Below are 19054 nucleotides of genomic sequence, written 5' to 3'. Positions count from 1 at the left end.
ACGAACATATGAGAGAATTAGAACTTCAGCCCTCCCCTTCCTCGTATCTGTTTTAGAAGTACAGAGAGATAATTCCTCTTCCATTATTAGAGTCATATTTCCAAATGTCACTTAGTGTGATGTTACAAGTTCTGTTTTATTACTGAAATCAGAATAATAATTCTAGCTCAGTGAAATCTCAGTTATGCTCCAGAGACATTTTCAATGTTAAAATGGCTTGTTGTGGGATTAAATAAAACTTTAGCTTTCCTAATGATGAGGTGGGGATGATGGTCTTAATCTTTGTGCTCAGTTGTGTCTGTCTCTCTGTGACCCATGGACTGTAGCCCACCAGGCTTTCTGTCCATGGGATTTTATAGGTAAGAATACTGGAGTGGTTTTTCCATTCCCTTCTCCAGGGAATCTTCCCAACTCAGGGGTTGAATCCACATTTCTTGCATCTCCTGAATTGGCAGGCAGGTTCTTTACCATTAGTATCTCCTTAACTACTTTCTGTGCTTTTTGTAGAAAACTGCTGAAACCTTGTGTTTGTATATGCACTTATGATGAAATTGCCTAGGTTCTTTCAGCAGGGTTTGGGTTCCATTAACTTAGGTTGACATTCCTTAAGTTGATTAGCCAGTACTTGAACACAGAAAATGTTCACTGTGGTGTAAAAAGCATCAGGTCCTGGTGGTCCACTGAAAATCATACTTATGAGAACTTTCCTTTCACAGTGAAGGAGTCATTTGCTTAAAGAATGAATTTAGCCATCAGTGTTATTTACTCTAATGGTGATTCTGTACCTGTGTCAAATAATAATGTACCTGCAAGGCTTACTTCCATCATGCTCAGATTAACCCCTTATTCTATAGTTAGGGTAGCTAATCAACTTGTAGTTATATTGTAGCGCTATTACTCTACAGGAAGGCTCTGTATATCCCAACACTATGCATTAATTTGGATTTTTTTCTTTTTTTTTACTTTGGGCTGTAGTATTTAGAACTGATAGAAAGGTATATTGCCTCATTTTATGAAGGTAATAATAATGAACAAGTTCCTTTGAGATTTTCACAGATTTACTGAATTTCTCAGGCTTTCCTGTATGTATGAAATAACTCCTAACCAATTGATTAGCAGTTACGCATTTGTGCTACTGACCCATGAATTCATGCATTATTGCATAGTATACATGACATATACTATTATTTAAACATTAAGTCGTATTAACATTTGGCAGCTCACCATATTATGGGCCAGAAGCTGTAATTTGTATCCAAATATCTCACAGTAGAATCCAGTTATGTTGCTCCATGGAGTGTTGTTGGATGGAGAAAGAATTGCTTATTCATTCATTATGTTTAATTAAAAACATAAGATACATCTGCCCTAGCCAGAGTTTTAATCCCTAGATTCAGATTGCATGGTCTTTGGGCAACTCAATAAAATCTAGCATAGGAATCTATGACTTCATTTGTGGGGTTTTTTTTGGTAGGGTTGGGTAACTGTCATTTGCTTCCTTTTACTTTATTTTTTTCATTTCTTCTAAACAGGTGGCTTGCTTTGGTGAAGGTATTCATACAGCTTTCCTAAAGGCAATGCTTTCCACAGGATTTAAGATACCCCAGAAAGGCATCCTGATCGGAATTCAGGTAGGTGGTGTGGGGTTGTGTGCATGACAGTGGACACGTGCTGGGAGCTGGTAGGGGAAGTGACCTTAATGGTACTAGAGAAGAGGGGAAATATTTTAAAATTCCACTAAAAAGCCAGGATATTTGAGAAATAATGGACACTTTTTTCTCTGTATGTTCCTTGAATTTTTGCCTTTTTCTGTTGTAGCAGCCAATACAAATAAGTAAGTAAACAAAAAAAAAAAAAAAGAAAGAAAGAAAGCTCTAGTGAAGGATATTTATTCTGAATGGGATTTAGGGTACCTTTAAAAGGACTCTGTCCTTTCCATTGGTTACATATTTTCTACCTGGCTTGCTTTTAGTACTATCTCCTCAGCCTTTTCATATAAATTTTTCATATAAACTTTTCATAAAGTTGGTCTCACGGCTTCTTTCTGTGTCTGTGTCTAGCATTTTCTCTTAACTTTCCCCTTTGCCAGCTCATTCATGGCTATCCTCTCTCCCATTTAAAACTATTGTCTTTAAATCTTTATCCTCAGCCATCCTCTATTTCCAGCAGTTTGCTGAATACCTCCATCTGGATGTCTCAAAACCAACATATCCCAAACTGAAGTGAATATTACCCCCTCCAAATCTCTGTTCCTGCCTTCATTACATTCATTCATTCACATTTCATTTTCTACTAAATATCAAAGATTCAGAGTTGAAGAAGACATGGGCATTATTTGAGAAATGTTCTTAACATAATTTAAAGTTCTCCATGACTGAAAGTTCTTAAAGGGCAGTAGCCTAATGGGCTTAAGAAAGTCAGCCCATCCCATAGTGTACTGTGGAGGTTCTTGAAATATTATTACTTAGTAAACCTTCTAAGTCAAATCAGGGTGTAGTAATTGTAAGTGAATATCTTCATACGATGAAAAGGACATCACTGGTTTATTATTGCAAGTCAAATGTAAATCTTAGGGCAAAATGAGAGCCAGGAAACTCTTATTACTCTTTGGAATAATTATTGCAAGAATATACAAACTATTTGTTTATAAATTTTCTAAAAAATACTAGATGTTTCTCAACTGATCATTCACTTTTATTGGAGGTCAGCAGTCCCTGGGCCTATAAAAACAATAGATGATCTTATCTATCACCCATGCCATATGTTCAATCAGGTCAAACCCTGCACGGTTCTGTACACATCAATAAAATTATATTTAGAATAATACCAGGTATTTTCAAGTAGTGGGTTATTACTAAGATGCTGTTGCACTAGGGTGCCTTAGTATCAGCAAATCAGATTCTGGAGACTGGATGGGTGGCTTTGGAGAAGTTTCTGCAAAGAGTCACTTGGGATTCTGCTTCATGAAGGTGCCAGAAGGGCGATGGAGAACCGTTAGAACAGAGGCTAACAAGATGACTCGCAATTGTGAAGTTTAATGGCAGTTTAGAGACACCTCACACCATGTGAGAGACTCATCACGCTATAATGGGTATTAAGTATTATTAAGTCACAAGTATGAGAGTATTTGTCCAGCTTCCAGTTATGGCTTAAAGTTTAATGTGAGACCTGGGGGCATTCAGAGGAGACCATGCCCTTAGTCCCCATCCTCACAACTAATCATAATAGTGCTAACATTTTAAAATACCACTTTAAGAAGGCAGTGATGTATAAAATTGTGCCTTGTTTGGTTCCAGTGCTGCAGGGAAGTGTAAAGCAAAAATTAATTTGATCCCTATGAAGTAGTAGTATGATTTTGGCAACAGTGAACAGAATTTTTGCTTTGTAGGGGAAGAAAGAAGTTCATAGGGAAAAAAGAAGGCTTCTAAAAGCAATGTTCTACCTTTTAGTTTATTCTTTTCTAAAGAAATCAATGTTCTAGCAGCTACATGAATTTTTGCAAACAACTTTCTTCCTGTGCATGCGTGCATAACATCAGGAATGTAAATATACATGTATTTTAATTACAGAGCTTAAAAGTATATTCAAGGAAATATTTAATAAACTGACATTTAATAAAATACTTGCAGCTGTGGTAAAATTAATCAAGATTCTATATCTCTAGAGATGAGTAAGAACCATTTTCTAACCTACTTTACATGGCAAGCAAAGAAAAGCTGCCGTCACCAATAGTCAATGTATAATCTCTCCATTACTATATGGAAGATTTTAATTTGTAGTTTTTTTTTTTAAATGTATAGTCATAAATTTGACTGAACAGTACGATAGAATGTGCTAATCAGAGTTAATAGGTAAAACTCACTGGGCATCTTAGTTAGAATGGGATAAACCTAAACTTTATAGCAACTGTGAATAAAGTAATTAAAATCTACATTTCAGGATACACTGTGCTTAAAAAATCAGCTTACCTAACATGATTTCACTTAGCCAGAAGAATTCATATAAACTCATTCAAAAGACCTTCTTTTCTCTTCATCACCCCATCCTGAGGCAGCTGCTGCTATGAGTAAAGGATTTAATTGAAGATAACTTAACTCTAAATTTTCACAACAGGTTGCAAGAGAAAACTAGGGGGAAAAGAGAACTATGGAGGAAAGGCAGAAGTGACTCTGATACAGGAAATATTTTTTCTTATTGTTGGTTGTTTAACACATATTTTAAGTAGCAGTTTATCACTAGCAAGTATCAACCACTTTCCAATATTTAATAGATTGTGTGTATGTGCATGTGAGTGTATATACCCACTTGTTGGTTATATTCATTTTCCTAATTTTTCTTTCTCTTCTCTTTCTTATCCTACTCTTTTATGCACATAGACTGTTTCTGTCCAGTCACTATTAATCCTATGGTCAAATTACCTGGGAAATTTGAAATATTTTGATAACATCAATCTTGCATACCTAGGATTTAGGGGGAAAAATCAAGATTTAAGTTTTATCAAGGGATTCTTGTCAACTTAACTATTTACAGGCACTGTGTGTCTCCCGAGAGCCTTTTTAAGCACAGATCCTGATATAAGAAAGGCATGACATAGGTTTATGTGGCAAAAAAATCATCTTTGATTTTCCTGCAATATTTCCAGCTTCTTTTCATCCCATCAGGATTTATTTTTAGTTTCCATGAGTGGGCAATCCGCCTTGTCTTGAAGTTTTCTGGAACACTCTTCAACAATACATGATTTACTCTAGAGCAGATCAAGAGCCCTTGCTATTTTCCCCCTCTGATTGGGCTATTCAGTGATGCTCGTAGAGAGCCCCCATCCTGACATCTGTGCTTCAGCATGGCTCAGAAACACAAAGCAAGCATTTTATTTGAAAAAGACAAGTCCAAGTGACATGAATAACCTTTTATCTTCTATACAGAATCATTATGAACAACCATAGAGTTGTCAATCCTGACATCCCTGTAGAGTCCACAGACATCATACCATCTTAACTTGACTTTCAGTTCTGTAGCCAGAATTTGGATTAATGTGAAATGATAATTGCAGGAGATATATATATATATATATATATTTTTCACTTTTAATGGACTTTCCTTCTTACAAATGTTTTCCAGGAAATAAATCAGCTTGTACTTTTCACCTTTAGTAACAAATGGTTTCTTACCCAGGTATTTTCATTCAGCTATTAAATCTGGGGCTACTCAGATGCAAGCTGACAGCTGTAATTTCTTTTTGTAGAGAGGCTATTTTATGTGTCACAAGTGTTCAATACATGTTTGATAGAAGTTTATAATGTGACTATGAAAGCCAACACCCCAGACCAGAAGGCAGAGTAGTTCCCTGGCTGGAAACTGCCAATACTGTCATGTCGAATATTTATCTTTTCCACTTGGGGGACAGCACTGAAACAGCTCCATAATGAGGTTCTGACTGGTGTCTGCAGGTCTTAGAGGACTTGCTGACTTATTTTACTTTAAAATGGCAAAGAAAAAAAATTATAGTCTAGTACTCCTCCCTCAACCTTACTATAGTGTCTTTGGCCAAGGTTAATGCATCTTCACCTTCAATTATAGAATGAATGAAGGGTAGTCCTCTTATCCCCTCTTCCTTCCTATTCCTAAACGTAAATGTGCATCGGAATCACTGGAGGGTTTGTTAAACTGTGGATCCCTGGGACCCACTCGCAGAGTTCCTGATTCTATAGATCTAGGGGTCAGGCCCAAGTTTTCATCATTTAAGCAAATTCTCAGGTGATGCTGATTCTCTGGAGGCCACATCTTGAGAACTATTATACCTGTGAAATGGTATTTTAGAAAATCTATGCAATGTTATGTTATCACATGGCCATATATTATTCGTGACTTTTTGCTAGGGGGGAATGTAAGAGATTGAGAATAGTCCATGACTAATGTATCAACAGGTCAACAAGTGTTTGTTGGTTACCTTTATGGTGAGCTTCTAGTGTGCTTTGAGGCTTCCTTGTTCTGTTGTGTGTTTAGCAGAGGTTCACAAGGTAATGTTCCGTTTTAGGTGTGCTTGATGAAATTCAGAGGTTTACTTAGAATATTTCACATGTATTTGCTATATTTCAAGAAGTCCAAAACACAAAGAAAACCTAAAATGCCATTTAATTCAGTCCCTTGCTTTCTAAACAGAATCAAATGAGTAAAAGATTGTCCTAATCTTCTGCCTAATCTATTCTTAAAGAGACTGCCACAAAACTCATTAAATTACCTTAATGTCTTGAGTTACTGTCTGATTTTATACTTATTTAGTTTTATATCTAGCCACAAACTTCTTGCATCTAAACCCATTTCTTCCTGTTGGATCCTAAATGGGAATGAAAAGCTACTGCCTTGGGCATGGTTACAGTTTGTGTTCTAGAAGGTTGTCATGAATAACCCCTGAGCCTGCTTTAGCTGAGATTCATCCTGTTGCATTTATCTTTTCTATTTGCCAATAGTTTTGTCTCATAAAACTGCAGTTCTGGGATTGAGAGGGCCAGATTCTGAAAGAATTTTATATTTGAACATAGTCTTGGGGTCTCTACCTAGGATTTAGATCTTTTCTCAAAAAGCCTCTACAGGTAAGTATTAGGAAGTTTTGTGAGCTGAACATTATCAAAATTGTGCAAGGATCTGGATGTTTTATCACAATTCTTAGTTTCTCTGAAACTGAAATAAGATCATATCCATGACTTTTCTCAACCATTACTAATATAATTTCTAATAGATTATAAAATATTTTCTAAAGTAACCAAATTATATCATTTGTTTACAAACTTTTGTAAACAGTTCAAAAAAGGTGAAAAATTTCTCATTTGAGGCAGAATGGATATGTTTTTAACTTTGTACAATTTTGCATATTCTGTTTAGCCAGATTACTCAGATATTCATGTTAATGGGGTCAAGGTCAGAAGCTGACGATTGGGTAGGCTACTGAGCTTGTTTTATTCCATCCTGATCACTGTATTGCAAATATGTGCTTTTGGCCACAGGAAGGAAGTGTGTTCAGAATTAAGGAACCTTGATGGTGACAGACAGTCCAGGAAAGGCAGGATGCAGAAATTGAATGGGTCCAGCTGGGGTTTTCAGAAGAGCACACAATTCTAAGAAAATATCTGAACAGCGAGATTGAATGTTAAGGAACCTGGTGGGAAGGAAAAACATACGTGAGGATGATACTGGTTTCTGTTCTAAGTGTCACAGCCAGTGGAGGAACCCAGGCTTCAGAGATAGAGTGCAGGGACAGGAATATAGCCTCTGTGAGGCTGAAAAAACAGTTATTTTAATAATAACAAGATTTAATGATAACTATTACTGAGCCAGAAATTGTGCTAAATTGGTGGCTTCCCAGGTGGCTCAGTGGTAAATAATCCATCCGCCAATGGAGGAAATGCGGGTTCGATCGATCCGTGAGTTGGGAAGATCCTCTTGGAGGAGGAAATGGCAATTTGCTCCAGTATTCTTGCCTGGAGCATCCCATGGACAGAGAGGCCTGGAGGGCTACATTTCATGGGTTTGCAAAGAATTGGACACAACTGAGCGATCGAGCAGGATCACTGTACTGACACTTACGGAGGACTTCACTCATTGAATACATTTTGTTGTTGTTCAGTTGCTCAGTTGTGTCTGACTCTTTGTAATCCCATGAACTGCAGTATGCTGGGCTTCCCTGTCCTTCACTATCTCCAAGAGTTTACTTAGACTCATGTCCATTGAGTTGATGATGCCTATGACATTTTGACATTTTGTTGTTGTTCAGTTGCTCAGTTGTGTCTGACTCTTTGTAATCCCATGAACTGCAGTATGCTGGGCTTCCCTGTCCTTCACTATCTCCAAGAGTTTACTTAGACTCATGTCCATTGAGTTGATGATGCCATCCAACCATCTCATCCTCTGTACCATTATTCTTATTTAACAGTTGAGGAAAGTGTATCACAGAGAGGTTAAGTAAGTTGGTCAAGGTCACACAATTTATTGTGGACCATCAAGAAGCAGATACACTAATATCGGAGTCACTGTTTTATAAATGAGGAAATGGAGGCTCAAAGACATTGACTTTTCATACAAATGCGCTGTGTGGTGAAGACAGAGTGAAATGCAGCTTAGTGACTCCGGAGTCCATTCTTTCACTCTTTGCTTTAGAGTAAATGCGCAACTGAGTTCCAAATGATTGACTTGTAGAGAACTTTGCATGAATTGCTAGGTCAAGGCCTAGGAATTGAAGTGCAGTCTAAACCTAGAATTCAGCAATTAGAACAGGTTGAAAGGCAGAACATCCAAAAAGGCTGATGTGGCATTGAGCACCTAATAGAGATGACTTTAAATTCTCTCTAACCAGGAAAACGATACATCCAGAAGTAAATCCAGAGGTAAATCTGACTCTATACTCAGACACTCAATAGATTAAATGAGTGAAGGAATTTTAAGTATAAAAAGTAAGACAGTAGAAAGCAAGACAATGTGGATGGAATTTCATCTATATGAGAAAATAAGTAAGAGTTTATAATCGCTCTAGGAGGATGAAACTTGTCATCTTTGAATATAAAGCACCAGGCAACACATGGCATTTCCTTTTATGACATGACATGATGCTGTATTGCATGACTAAATTAATAACATGTATCTAGAAAGTGAATTTTGTTAAATTCCTTTAATTTCAGCAATCATTCCGTCCACAATTCCTTGGTGTGGCTGAACAATTACACAATGAAGGCTTCAAGGTATGTGATATTATTTTTCTTAATTGTTTTCTGTCAGCAATCTATCCACAAAAAAGAATATTGAAGAATATTGGGGAATAAAATCATGCAAGATATGACCTCTCCATATGAAAACTATGACTAACTTGATAGTTTCAAAGCTTCAGTGAAATAAACTAATTAGAAAGACTAGTTTTAAGTTTTAGTACAATTACCACAAACTTACTAAATTTGCTGCTAAAAACCTAGAGGTTTCCTAACACAGAACTGGGATAAAGTTTCAATGCATTTCCATATATTTTCCCTTTTTCCTTTTCCTGTTTCCATATGAAGTCATAGTTTCCAACAGTTACAGGCAAAATTTCTTTGCCATGAATATCTGCACATAAAGCCTGGTTCTGTAAAACAGAATGAGTCCCAAGGCTCAGGGTGGGCCTGTGGTCATGAGGCTTTATTGGTCTGATAACTGAATTTTCAGTCACCAATAACTCTTTTTCTCTCCTACAAAAGCAGTTACAGTTGAGGTTATTAATTTTTTTGTATTGCAAATATTTTAAAAATATTTAAAATGCCTATAACTCTAGATTCTCTTAATCTCTATTTCTGACATCATTTTGTATCTCATATTCACCATTTTTTCCTGCTCTATGTTTTAAATGACTCATGTGTCCTAATGGGTCCCTTTGATCCATGAAAGCTTTTCCTTGATACAGTAACTGACTTTTTAAAAAATTTTAAATGCAGCTCTTTGCCACGGAAGCCACATCAGACTGGCTCAATGCCAACAATGTACCTGCTACCCCAGTGGCATGGCCATCTCAAGAAGGACAGAATCCCAGCCTCTCGCCCATCAGAAAGTAAGAACTGGGCAGGTTATTCTGAGATAACAAAATAGATGGAGAATTAGCTTTGGGAGCTAGTATGATATAAATATGATGTTTGCCAGGTGGCTCAGTGGCAAAGAATCCACCTGTCAGTGCAAGAGGCCGTAGAGACACGGGTTCTATCCCTGGGTGAGGAAGATCCCTTGGAAGAGGAAACGGCAATCCAATCCAGTATTCTTGCCTGGAAAATCCCATGGACAGGGGAGCCTGGCGGGCTATAGTCCGTGGGGTCACAGAGTCAGATGCGACTGAGCAACTGAGTATGCACACACACATGACATAAATATATCACCTTACCCTATTGGAAGTCTTCTAAAAGTCTTTTTAGTTAACCAATTTAAAATGAGGAAATGTGTGCATGATAGTAAAGCTCCTTTCTCATGAACTTTGCTGTTATTGTGAAACACATAATGCCATATATGTACATGGTGATATGTAGCATCTTTCAAAATATTTCCAAGTAAATGTCCATTCCTTTGACGGACAGCAACCAAGATCTCAGTGATGAGAGTCACGGGCCCAAAGAAAGTAATGCAGCGCTTTGTGTTTTCTGTCAACTTGCATTGTGAATATATGTGTATATCAAGTGTAAGATTAGCCGGCTGCATTTCGCTGAGGTTGTGCATCAATGAAACAGTCAATTTATTGAGAACTTGCTACTTGAAGGGCACCATGGGGAGAGATATGATAATGTCACCTATTAAATTACCTGATTTGCCATTCTTTGATTAGGTTGGTTGTTGTGCTTTAGGCTATTTTTTGATTAGGTTTTGTAAGACATTTATTTCAGCACACTACCTGAGCCTTCAGGAACACTGATACATTAACACATACAGAACTATGTGGTGTAGGTACATAGGAGATAATTCTCAGTTGCTCCAGGATGTTACAGCCTACTGAATGGCTAAGTCTTAACTAACAAACAGTATATGATATACTATCTGTTAGGGCTCTTAAGAAAGTAACCTACAGATCATTATCAAATTAATAAAAGAAGACAAATTATTCCAATGATGCTAGAAGCCTTTCTTTATTGTCGTGGTTTAGTCGATCAGCTGCATACGACTCTTTGTGAGCCTATGGACTGTAGCCTGCAAGGCTCCTCTGTCCATGGGATTTTCCAGGCAAGACTACTGGAGTGGGTTGCTATTTCCTTCTCCAGGGGATCTTCCCGACTCAGGGATCAAACCTGCATGTCTTGTGTCTCCTGCATTGGCAGGTGGTTCTTTACTACTGAGCTACTAGGGAAGTCCAGAGGCCCTTCTTAGGGCTTTGTAAAACAAGAATTAGTACTGCTTCCTGCTTTTGACATTTAAATATCTCCTAGTGTTTATCACAGCCCAGCAACAGAATGTGAAGTGGTTTAATTCAAAATCAGGCAACCTGTATTTCATAACATCAGCTGAGACACTAGGAAGCAGTCAGTGAAGTAAAGTTGATCTGAAGTGGGTGTGGGGGGTGGGGAGTGGAATGGCCTTCAATGCTGAAGAACCACCTCCTTGTAAAATAAGTAACTGTCTCTCAAATTACCAATTCTTGCTATCAGTAGCATTTTAAAGATAAAATGTATATTTCCATTTGATTAGTTAGACATTCAACAGCATTCTCTCAAGAACACAATAAAAATATTATAGCCCCTGAATGTGTATAGTTTGAACATCTACTTAGGAATAAATGAGGACAGGTGTCAGTCAACTCAGTATGCCATTGACTTGAATGGTTTTGAGAGTAATTTACGTTAGTAGTTTGAAAACTAATTATAAAATATACATTGTCACCTGCAAGCTTGTATTTATTTTGTTTATTTCTCCAGATTGATTAGAGATGGCAGCATTGACCTGGTGATTAACCTCCCCAATAACAACACTAAATTTGTCCACGATAATTATGTGATTCGGAGGACAGCTGTTGACAGTGGAATTGCTCTCCTCACTAATTTCCAGGTATGTTCTCTTCTTCAAACATAGTCCACACGAGGGTTTTTATTTCTGTGCCTCTCTTAAGAGTACGCATCTCTCTTCTCTCTTTCTTGTAACTTTCAGAAAGCAGAAGAATTTCTGAATAGAATCTAAATTAATGGTCTATTATGGTAGGTCATGGCCTGAGACAGTTGGTGATCAAGGAGTTGAGATAACCAGAAGCCATGGATAACCGTGGTTCTCTCATTACACATACAGATATCCTCTAAATAAAAAGAGTGGTGTGGCATGTAATAAAGATATGCAATTTTATTCCGTTGTGTCTAAATGAAAGGCACCACATAAAAGCAACAGGTTAATGGTAACTGAAAATACAGATATAGTGCAAGCACTTGTCCAGTCCATAGGAAATGATTACCAAAGGCATCTTCTCTTCTACTTGAACATGACCCAGCAAATTTATCACATGGAGAAGTTTGTCAAGACCCTATAAATTTCTGGCCATTTCCCGCCCACCCCCACCCGAGTCAGTTTTAATTTCTGTGAATGGTGGGAAATAAGCTTATTCATGTTGAGGCCTGAGATATAGGAGAAAGTCCCCATTAAATAAAAATATTTGTGTCTTTCATCCCATGCCCCTTTGAAAATCAGGAACAGACTCTGACTTTTTGCTCCTGCTTCATTGAACATTCACTTTCATTTCATGTGTGTTGCTAAGATTTCTACCCTCATATTTTCAGGTGACCAAACTTTTTGCTGAAGCTGTGAAGAAAGCTCGCAATGTGGACTCCAAGAGTCTCTTCCACTACAGGCAGTACAGTGCTGGGAAAGAACTGTAGAGAAAGAGAGACACCCTGTCTCCATTCTTAAATCAACCTAAGCCACTTTTTATCTAAAGGAACTGATTTGCAGCTTTCTTTCCTAGAAACAAATATTGATGTCAAACTTTATTTCAGTGTACTTAGGTATGCCTTAATAGTCTTTTCTTTCACAATTAAATTGTTGTCAGTCACCTTTTAAAAATTTTACTTAGAGAGTCCTCCCTAAGTAACTTCTTCACGAGAGCCTTCACTTATTAATACCTTATTTTTGGTGGGCCAAGTTTATCTATGTGTTTCTTTGCAGGTAACATTGTATAGTGATGATTAATGATGATCAAGGTAGAAAAAATTGCTGCCCTGTCTTCTGAACTCTTTCTATATATCCTTTACAGACACTATTGTCATTTTTAAACAGCATCTGCCATACTCAGGACACTTTCATATAACAAGGCAGAATACTCTAAAAATGGTTCAAATGAAATATGGATTTAATTTATGAACTCCTCCATCATGATGCTTGTGTATTGTTTCTTTTCAATAATCATTCTCTCTGGCTTATACAGGAATATAATCATCCCCTCCCACAGAGCTGAAATTGAGAATGTAACAGAGGTCTTTAAAGTATGGATTTCTTAAAACGATACTGGTTTGCAATTTTGTGTTTTGTAGTATGTCAGCAGATGGTGGATACCACTGAGGTTTTATTCTTGTTTCTCTTTGGATTTTTAACCTGAGCCAAGTGAAATCTTCAGATTTATGCCATCTCTGCCATCCCCCTCCTTTCTGCCCACTTTGGAATAACTTGGAAGTTATGTTCATTCCCTTCAGAGTACAGATTCTGTTCATCTACTGAGTCCCCTGATGCAATGTTAAGTTTTACACATTTTAAGCACAAAGTCCTTATTCCTTCTCCATACAAGAAAAGTCCTCCCTACAGGGCAGCCTTTGTCACTTTTAAACTTTTTGTGTTATTACAAGTGCTCTAATTGTGAACTTTTAAATAAAATAGCATTGAGAGATAAAACAATGGTATTCTTGCATTTATTTATTCATTTATCTTTACAATGATCCACAAAATCTGTTCATTTCTCTGATGCAACAGGGCTTGGTGCAGGATTATATCTTTTTTATTCTTTTTCCCACACAAAGTCCTATAGGGTATGAGCAAATTAATATTAAAAATAATGAAGCTTAAGCTGTTAATTTCTGTTTTCTTCCTCCTCCCATCCCTTGCTTATAAATCTCATTAAAAATTCATTCTCTTGTTAAGTGGTTATATTCTATCTTTGATCTGCATCCTTTCTTCTTTTAGTATTTATGTGGCTGCATTGGGTCTTAGTTGCAACATGCAGAATCTTCGTCGTGTCATGTGGGATCTTTTGTTGCAGTGCACAGATTCTCTAGCTATGGCACGTGGGCTCCAAGTTGTGGGAGCTTCAGTAGTTGTGGTGCATTGGCTTAGATGCTTCATAGCATATGGGATCTTAGTTTCCCTTCCAGGGATCAAATCCATGTCCCCTGCATTGGCAGGCAGATTCTTAACCATTGGACCAGCACGACGTGCCCAGATTCTTTCAAATATATAGCTGAAATCACATGCTGACCAAAGATTTCCACACATATATAATAAATTAAGCTTAAAAAAATGTCCTGTGTAACACAGAGAAAAGTATTTGAAGGCAGTCAGAGGCTGATCCATATTGTCTAATAGACAGTATCAAGGGCCGTGGTGACAGCATAGCTAGCCTAGAAATACCACCTAAGATGTGGCTTTGTGAAGTGTCTAAGATAATGAGGACAACATGACTTTTATCCCTTCCCTTGATGTAGATCTGCACAAAGTCTTTCAGAATTGATTTTATCTTATTTCCCTCTTTTTATGGCCTCAGTTGAGACCTTCATTACTTCTTCCTCACAAGATCATGACAATGCACTCCCTGATCATCCATTCATTTGCCTGAAAATATTTAATGAGTTTCTGAAAGTTTTAGTGTATAATATACTATGATCCCTCCTATACTGACTAGTCTAGTACTTTTCTGATGCTGTATTACTTTGCACCATGGCATCATGAGCACCAGCATAATAAGTAACTATTGGTGACATTATGGAGTACCTGCTATTCCTCAGGTAGTTCTAAGTCCTTCATATGAGTTAACCCATTTAATCCTCAAAATATCCCTATGAGTAGGTGATGTCATCTCCACATTACAATAAAGAAACTCAAGTACCAGAAGTCAAGTAACATGCCCAGAGTCACAAAAAAATGCAGTTTCATTTTTTTTTTTAATATCTTGTATTTTGATGAAGACAGATATGTAAAAGAATTCATTTCTTGTGGTGAAGAAAATACTTCCCTGCAGAGATTGGGGAAATACTTTTCCGGGGAGATGGCCTGTCTCGTACCATGCGTTGTCATTCTCCAGGTAGACAAGAGGATAAGCACGCTAATTTGAAGAAATTACAAACAGTTTGGTATAACTGGAGCTCAGGCTATGTTTGAAGAGAAAGGACTAAGGGCAGAGGTTGAGACTGAATTTTTGGTTGTATGTGTTTGAATCACACAGAAATTTCAAACTTTTTATTTGGAAAGAGTTTTGGACTTAAAAAATTGCAAACATAAAATTTGTTTGCATTTTACCCAGATTTAACTATTGGTAATATTTTATCCCATTTGATTTATTATTGCTTACTCCATCTATCCTCTATCAATCAATCTATTAATATCTATCACCTATCTATCTAAATACACATATGTATATGCACACTCAGAGGAAGAGAACAATTACACTTTAGCCAAAAGTAAGCACACTGTTAGTGGCCAATTTAAAAATGTTAACTCATAATTTGAAACAAACAGAAATGCTTGCTGAAAGTACCTAAAGTTCAAAGCAATTGAAAGTGAAAGTCACTCAGTCGTGTCCAACTCTGTGACCCCATGGACTATACAGTCCATGGAATTCTCCAGGCCAGAATACTAGAGTGGGCAGCCTTTCCCTTCTTAAGGGGATCTTCGCAACCCAGGGATCGAACCCAGGTCTCCCACATTGCAGATGGATCCTTTACCAGCTGAGGCACAAGGGTAGCCCAAGAATACTGGAGTGGGTAGCCTATCCCTTCTCCAGGGGATCTTCCCGACCCAGGAGTTGCAGGCAGATTCTTTACCAACTGAGCTATCAGGGAAGCAATAGTTAAGGTTTATACTGTGGAAATTTAATAAAGGCTCTCAATTTTTATATTATTTTGAACAGGCTATTTCTAAAATATGATAAAATGGTAGAGTAATAATAATTAATCAAGCAGTATTGTTTCTAAATAATCCCTATATTTTTGTTCCTTAAATTAAGGGTTTTGGGAAAACAGATGACATACACTCTCTGCAAGGTGCTGAAATGAAATTATATTAATTTTTGTTTGTGTTACCTTTGTGTTTTCCAATATTCCAACCTTTAAAAAAACTAAACACAAATACTGTATTCAGTAGTTTGGTTAGAGGAAGGAAACAGAAGCAAATGAAAGCAGATTTGTGTTCAGATTTGGCAAGTCTTTGTCCTTTTGGAATATTTGTATTTTTTTATATAAGCAGGTTAACATTTTAAAATGTCTGAATCTGTTATAGATCACAACTGCAGACAACATGGGGGCTATGTCTGTAGAGGGGAATAGAAATTGAAGTAGCTTTTTCCACATTGAGAATGTAATAGCAGGGAAGGAGGACCAGCTCTAGTGGGTGGGGTGAAAAGAGAGCTCAGCCAGCTTGTGAAATGAAGAAGAGGACTAAAGAATGATCCAGTTAAAGATGGAGGATTTTATGGCTTTGGAAAGGTAAGTAGAATATTTTAACTGTATTTAAACTTTCTTCTTAAACAGCATTCCTACTGGAAACTTTTAAAAACAGCTACTACATTCATGTATCTCAACAGCTGCAGGTACTTGAACCTCAGCTTCCATAGTGTCCACAGCCTCTTGAACAATGAAAGTGGAAATTATCAGAGAAACAAACCAAGGCTGAATGCAGTTAAGTGCTCTGTAATTACACACCAGTATTACCATTTGGCTGCTGGTGCGTCCCCCCTGCAGGCACAGGTGCCAGGAATACTCACACACACCCAATCAAATCCACAAAGACCTTTCATTACACATCATTCTAGACACCCTTAGCTAGAAAGAGACTGGCTTAACTTTCTTTCCCTTCTTTCTCTGTTTCCTTTTCCTTTGTTCTTATATACAAAAATTCTATTTTCCCTATTGAATATTACTGTGCTATTTTATGAGATGCTGTTGCAATTGGTGAGTGTGAAGGGAATATGGCAGGAGGAAGAATCTCTATCCTCCTGAGTGGCTCCCTAGGTTCTGTGAAAAATTGATAATTGTCCCTACTTCTCTTGTGCATAATGTAGGGTGCAAGGGTTCCAGGAAGAGAGTTTAAGTACCTACAGCTGTTGAGATCATGCAGTAATGAAAAAAAAAAACCTCAGCAAATCAAAATTTGCACCATTTGTGAGAGCCCCTTGTTTCTTAAAGATCATTTTTCGAGTCTTTACAACTTTCATTTTGTAAAGGGCTTGTGTTCACAAAGAAAACTATTGATTGTTGACCAAAACAAAAAACAGGCTTTTCTGATAGCAGTAAAGGTTCACTTTCTCTCTCCTGAAACTACCAGCCTAGCTAATTATTTCTGTAAGGTGTTTCCTAGAAGAAACACACAAACCCCACAGAAGTGCTTTTGTTCATCAAAGGGAGCAACACAGCAGTCACACACACAAAAAAAGTCAAAGATGCTGTGTTCCCAAATGACAATTTCCCACACAAACCTTAGTGCTGTTGGCAGCTGCAATGAAGACCGACAAAATATGAGTGCATAGAAAGGAGAAAGAATCTGAAAGTTCAAAGCAAGTTATTGAAAAAGAGAAGTAATTTAAAAATGTATGTACTTTATTAATAAAAATACATTCTAATATCCAGTGTCCAGATAATTGTATTTTTCTTTCTGAAATTTAAGCACATTCAGGAATCTCTTTCATAGTCTCTCTTCTACCTGCCTACACGAGGTCCTGAAGGATGAAATATAACAGGGCATTGAGGTCATTAGCATAACAGAAATATTCCGCTAAGGGTTTCCCATAACTCTTTACAAATTTATAGAATTCTGCAAAGGAAATTTGTATGAAATAATTTAATTAGACTGTAACATTTATTTTAATCTCTCCATTCAAGAGGATTTACATATGGATCCTTTTTAAAGAATGTTTTCCAATTAAACTAAGGACATAATGTCATATTATTTGTCAGGTTTGATACACTTTTCTTCCCACTCATAATTAAAATATATAGGGAGCTGCAGGGGGAAAATGGTCTCATTGCAGTTAAGATGTGAATGAGGAGGAGTTTTCAGAGATTTTCAAAACCATGAGGCACAAGTATTTGATGCAAATTATGTTCATACTTTATTCATTATATCACAATAAGACAAAGCAATGGGGGGCCTCCAGAGCAAAAAATATTACCTTGTGCTACATCTATCATTACCTGCCTTGATGTACTCTGTGAAGTCCTATTCTTTTTAGAAGTAACTCACTCACTCTAGAGTCTGATTCTGTTGAAATCTATGGATCTGTGGGGCCATAGGGACTTATAAGGGCTGACCCGGTGGCTCAGCAGTAAAGAATCCACCTGTAATTCAGGAGCCACAGGAGACCTGGGTTTAATCCTTGGGTCAGGAAGATCCCCTGGATGAGGGCATGGCAACCCACTCCAGTATTCTTGCCTGGAGAATCCCATGGACAGAGGAGCTTGGCGGGCTACAGTCCATAGTGCGAAGTTGAACACAACTGTGGTGACTTAGCTCACAAGCACTCAGGGACTTCTAAATGTAAATAGATGGTACTTTGTAGACTGATTTGTCAGAGAATGGTCCTTGGCTTACCCTGTTTGGGTTTTGCCATGCTAATCTCTCTGGAAAGGTGAGTTCAAACAGATAGTTTTAGAAATACATGAAACACATGGTTCTTTGGTTACTATATTTGTACTAATATCATTATGACAGGGTTGCTTTTAATCAATGATGATTTCCTTTGATCTATTGGGGCTACTCCACTATAAATCATTTCAGATCATCTCAGCACCTATTTTCTCCAACCTGAAAGCTAAAGCTGAGAGCCAGTTGTGAGTCTCTGATCCTTATGTAGGTCTATGGAAGGTAGGGACATATTGTTCTATTGGCTATTACATTTCTGGAACCTAACAGGTGTTCAGAACTATAGCTACCACAAAGTTTTGACTCCAAAAAATGATTGTGGTGCAAAGTGCTTTGTCAGAATAATGTTTTCCTGTCTTCCTTTTGAGTTATAAGTTCCTATCTCCTCCCTTGGTTTAAGGGAGGCCCAGTTTACATTGGGCCTCCAGTCTTAACTTCACTGTTCATATATTCAGGGGGCTGAAGAGTTTGTAAAGGAAACCCTGAGAACACTAATTTTCCAAAATCTTCAATCAACTTTCCCCTAAAGATTATCATAGATCCAAAGAATCCTCTTCAATCTTAGTTATTTCAGTAATCTTATCAATACTTGTGTATATCTCTGTGACCATGGTGCCTGACTTTTTGTGACCCCCATGGACTGTAGCATGCCAGGCTTCCCTGTCCTTCACTGTCTCCTAGAATTTGCTCAGATCCACGTCAAATGAGTCAGTGATGCTATCTAACCATCTTATGTGTTTAACAA

The 19054-nt window shown here is 37.4% G+C and overlaps 1 protein-coding gene across 3 annotated transcripts in view; it reads left to right on the top strand.

Moving 5' to 3' along the window:
- CPS1 (carbamoyl-phosphate synthase 1) overlaps positions 1–13343 on the top strand; it is a 193325-nt gene extending 179982 nt beyond the window's left edge. For all 3 annotated transcript variants that reach the window (XM_061148837.1, XM_061148838.1, XM_061148834.1), the window contains exons 35-39: positions 1533–1631; positions 8670–8729; positions 9453–9565; positions 11406–11535; positions 12252–13343. In XM_061148837.1, coding sequence (XP_061004820.1) covers positions 1533–1631; positions 8670–8729; positions 9453–9565; positions 11406–11535; positions 12252–12350 — 501 coding nt within the window. In that variant the 3' untranslated portion in view covers positions 12351–13343. The remainder of the gene's footprint in view (positions 1–1532; positions 1632–8669; positions 8730–9452; positions 9566–11405; positions 11536–12251) is intronic.
- The last annotated feature ends 5711 nt before the right edge of the window (positions 13344–19054 follow it).

This window comes from Dama dama, chromosome 8 (assembly GCF_033118175.1).
Source record: "Dama dama isolate Ldn47 chromosome 8, ASM3311817v1, whole genome shotgun sequence".
Taxonomy (NCBI): Eukaryota; Metazoa; Chordata; class Mammalia; order Artiodactyla; family Cervidae; genus Dama; species Dama dama.
The sequence above is the reverse complement of the archived record's forward strand: the minus strand, read 5'-3'. Positions and strand labels throughout refer to the sequence as shown.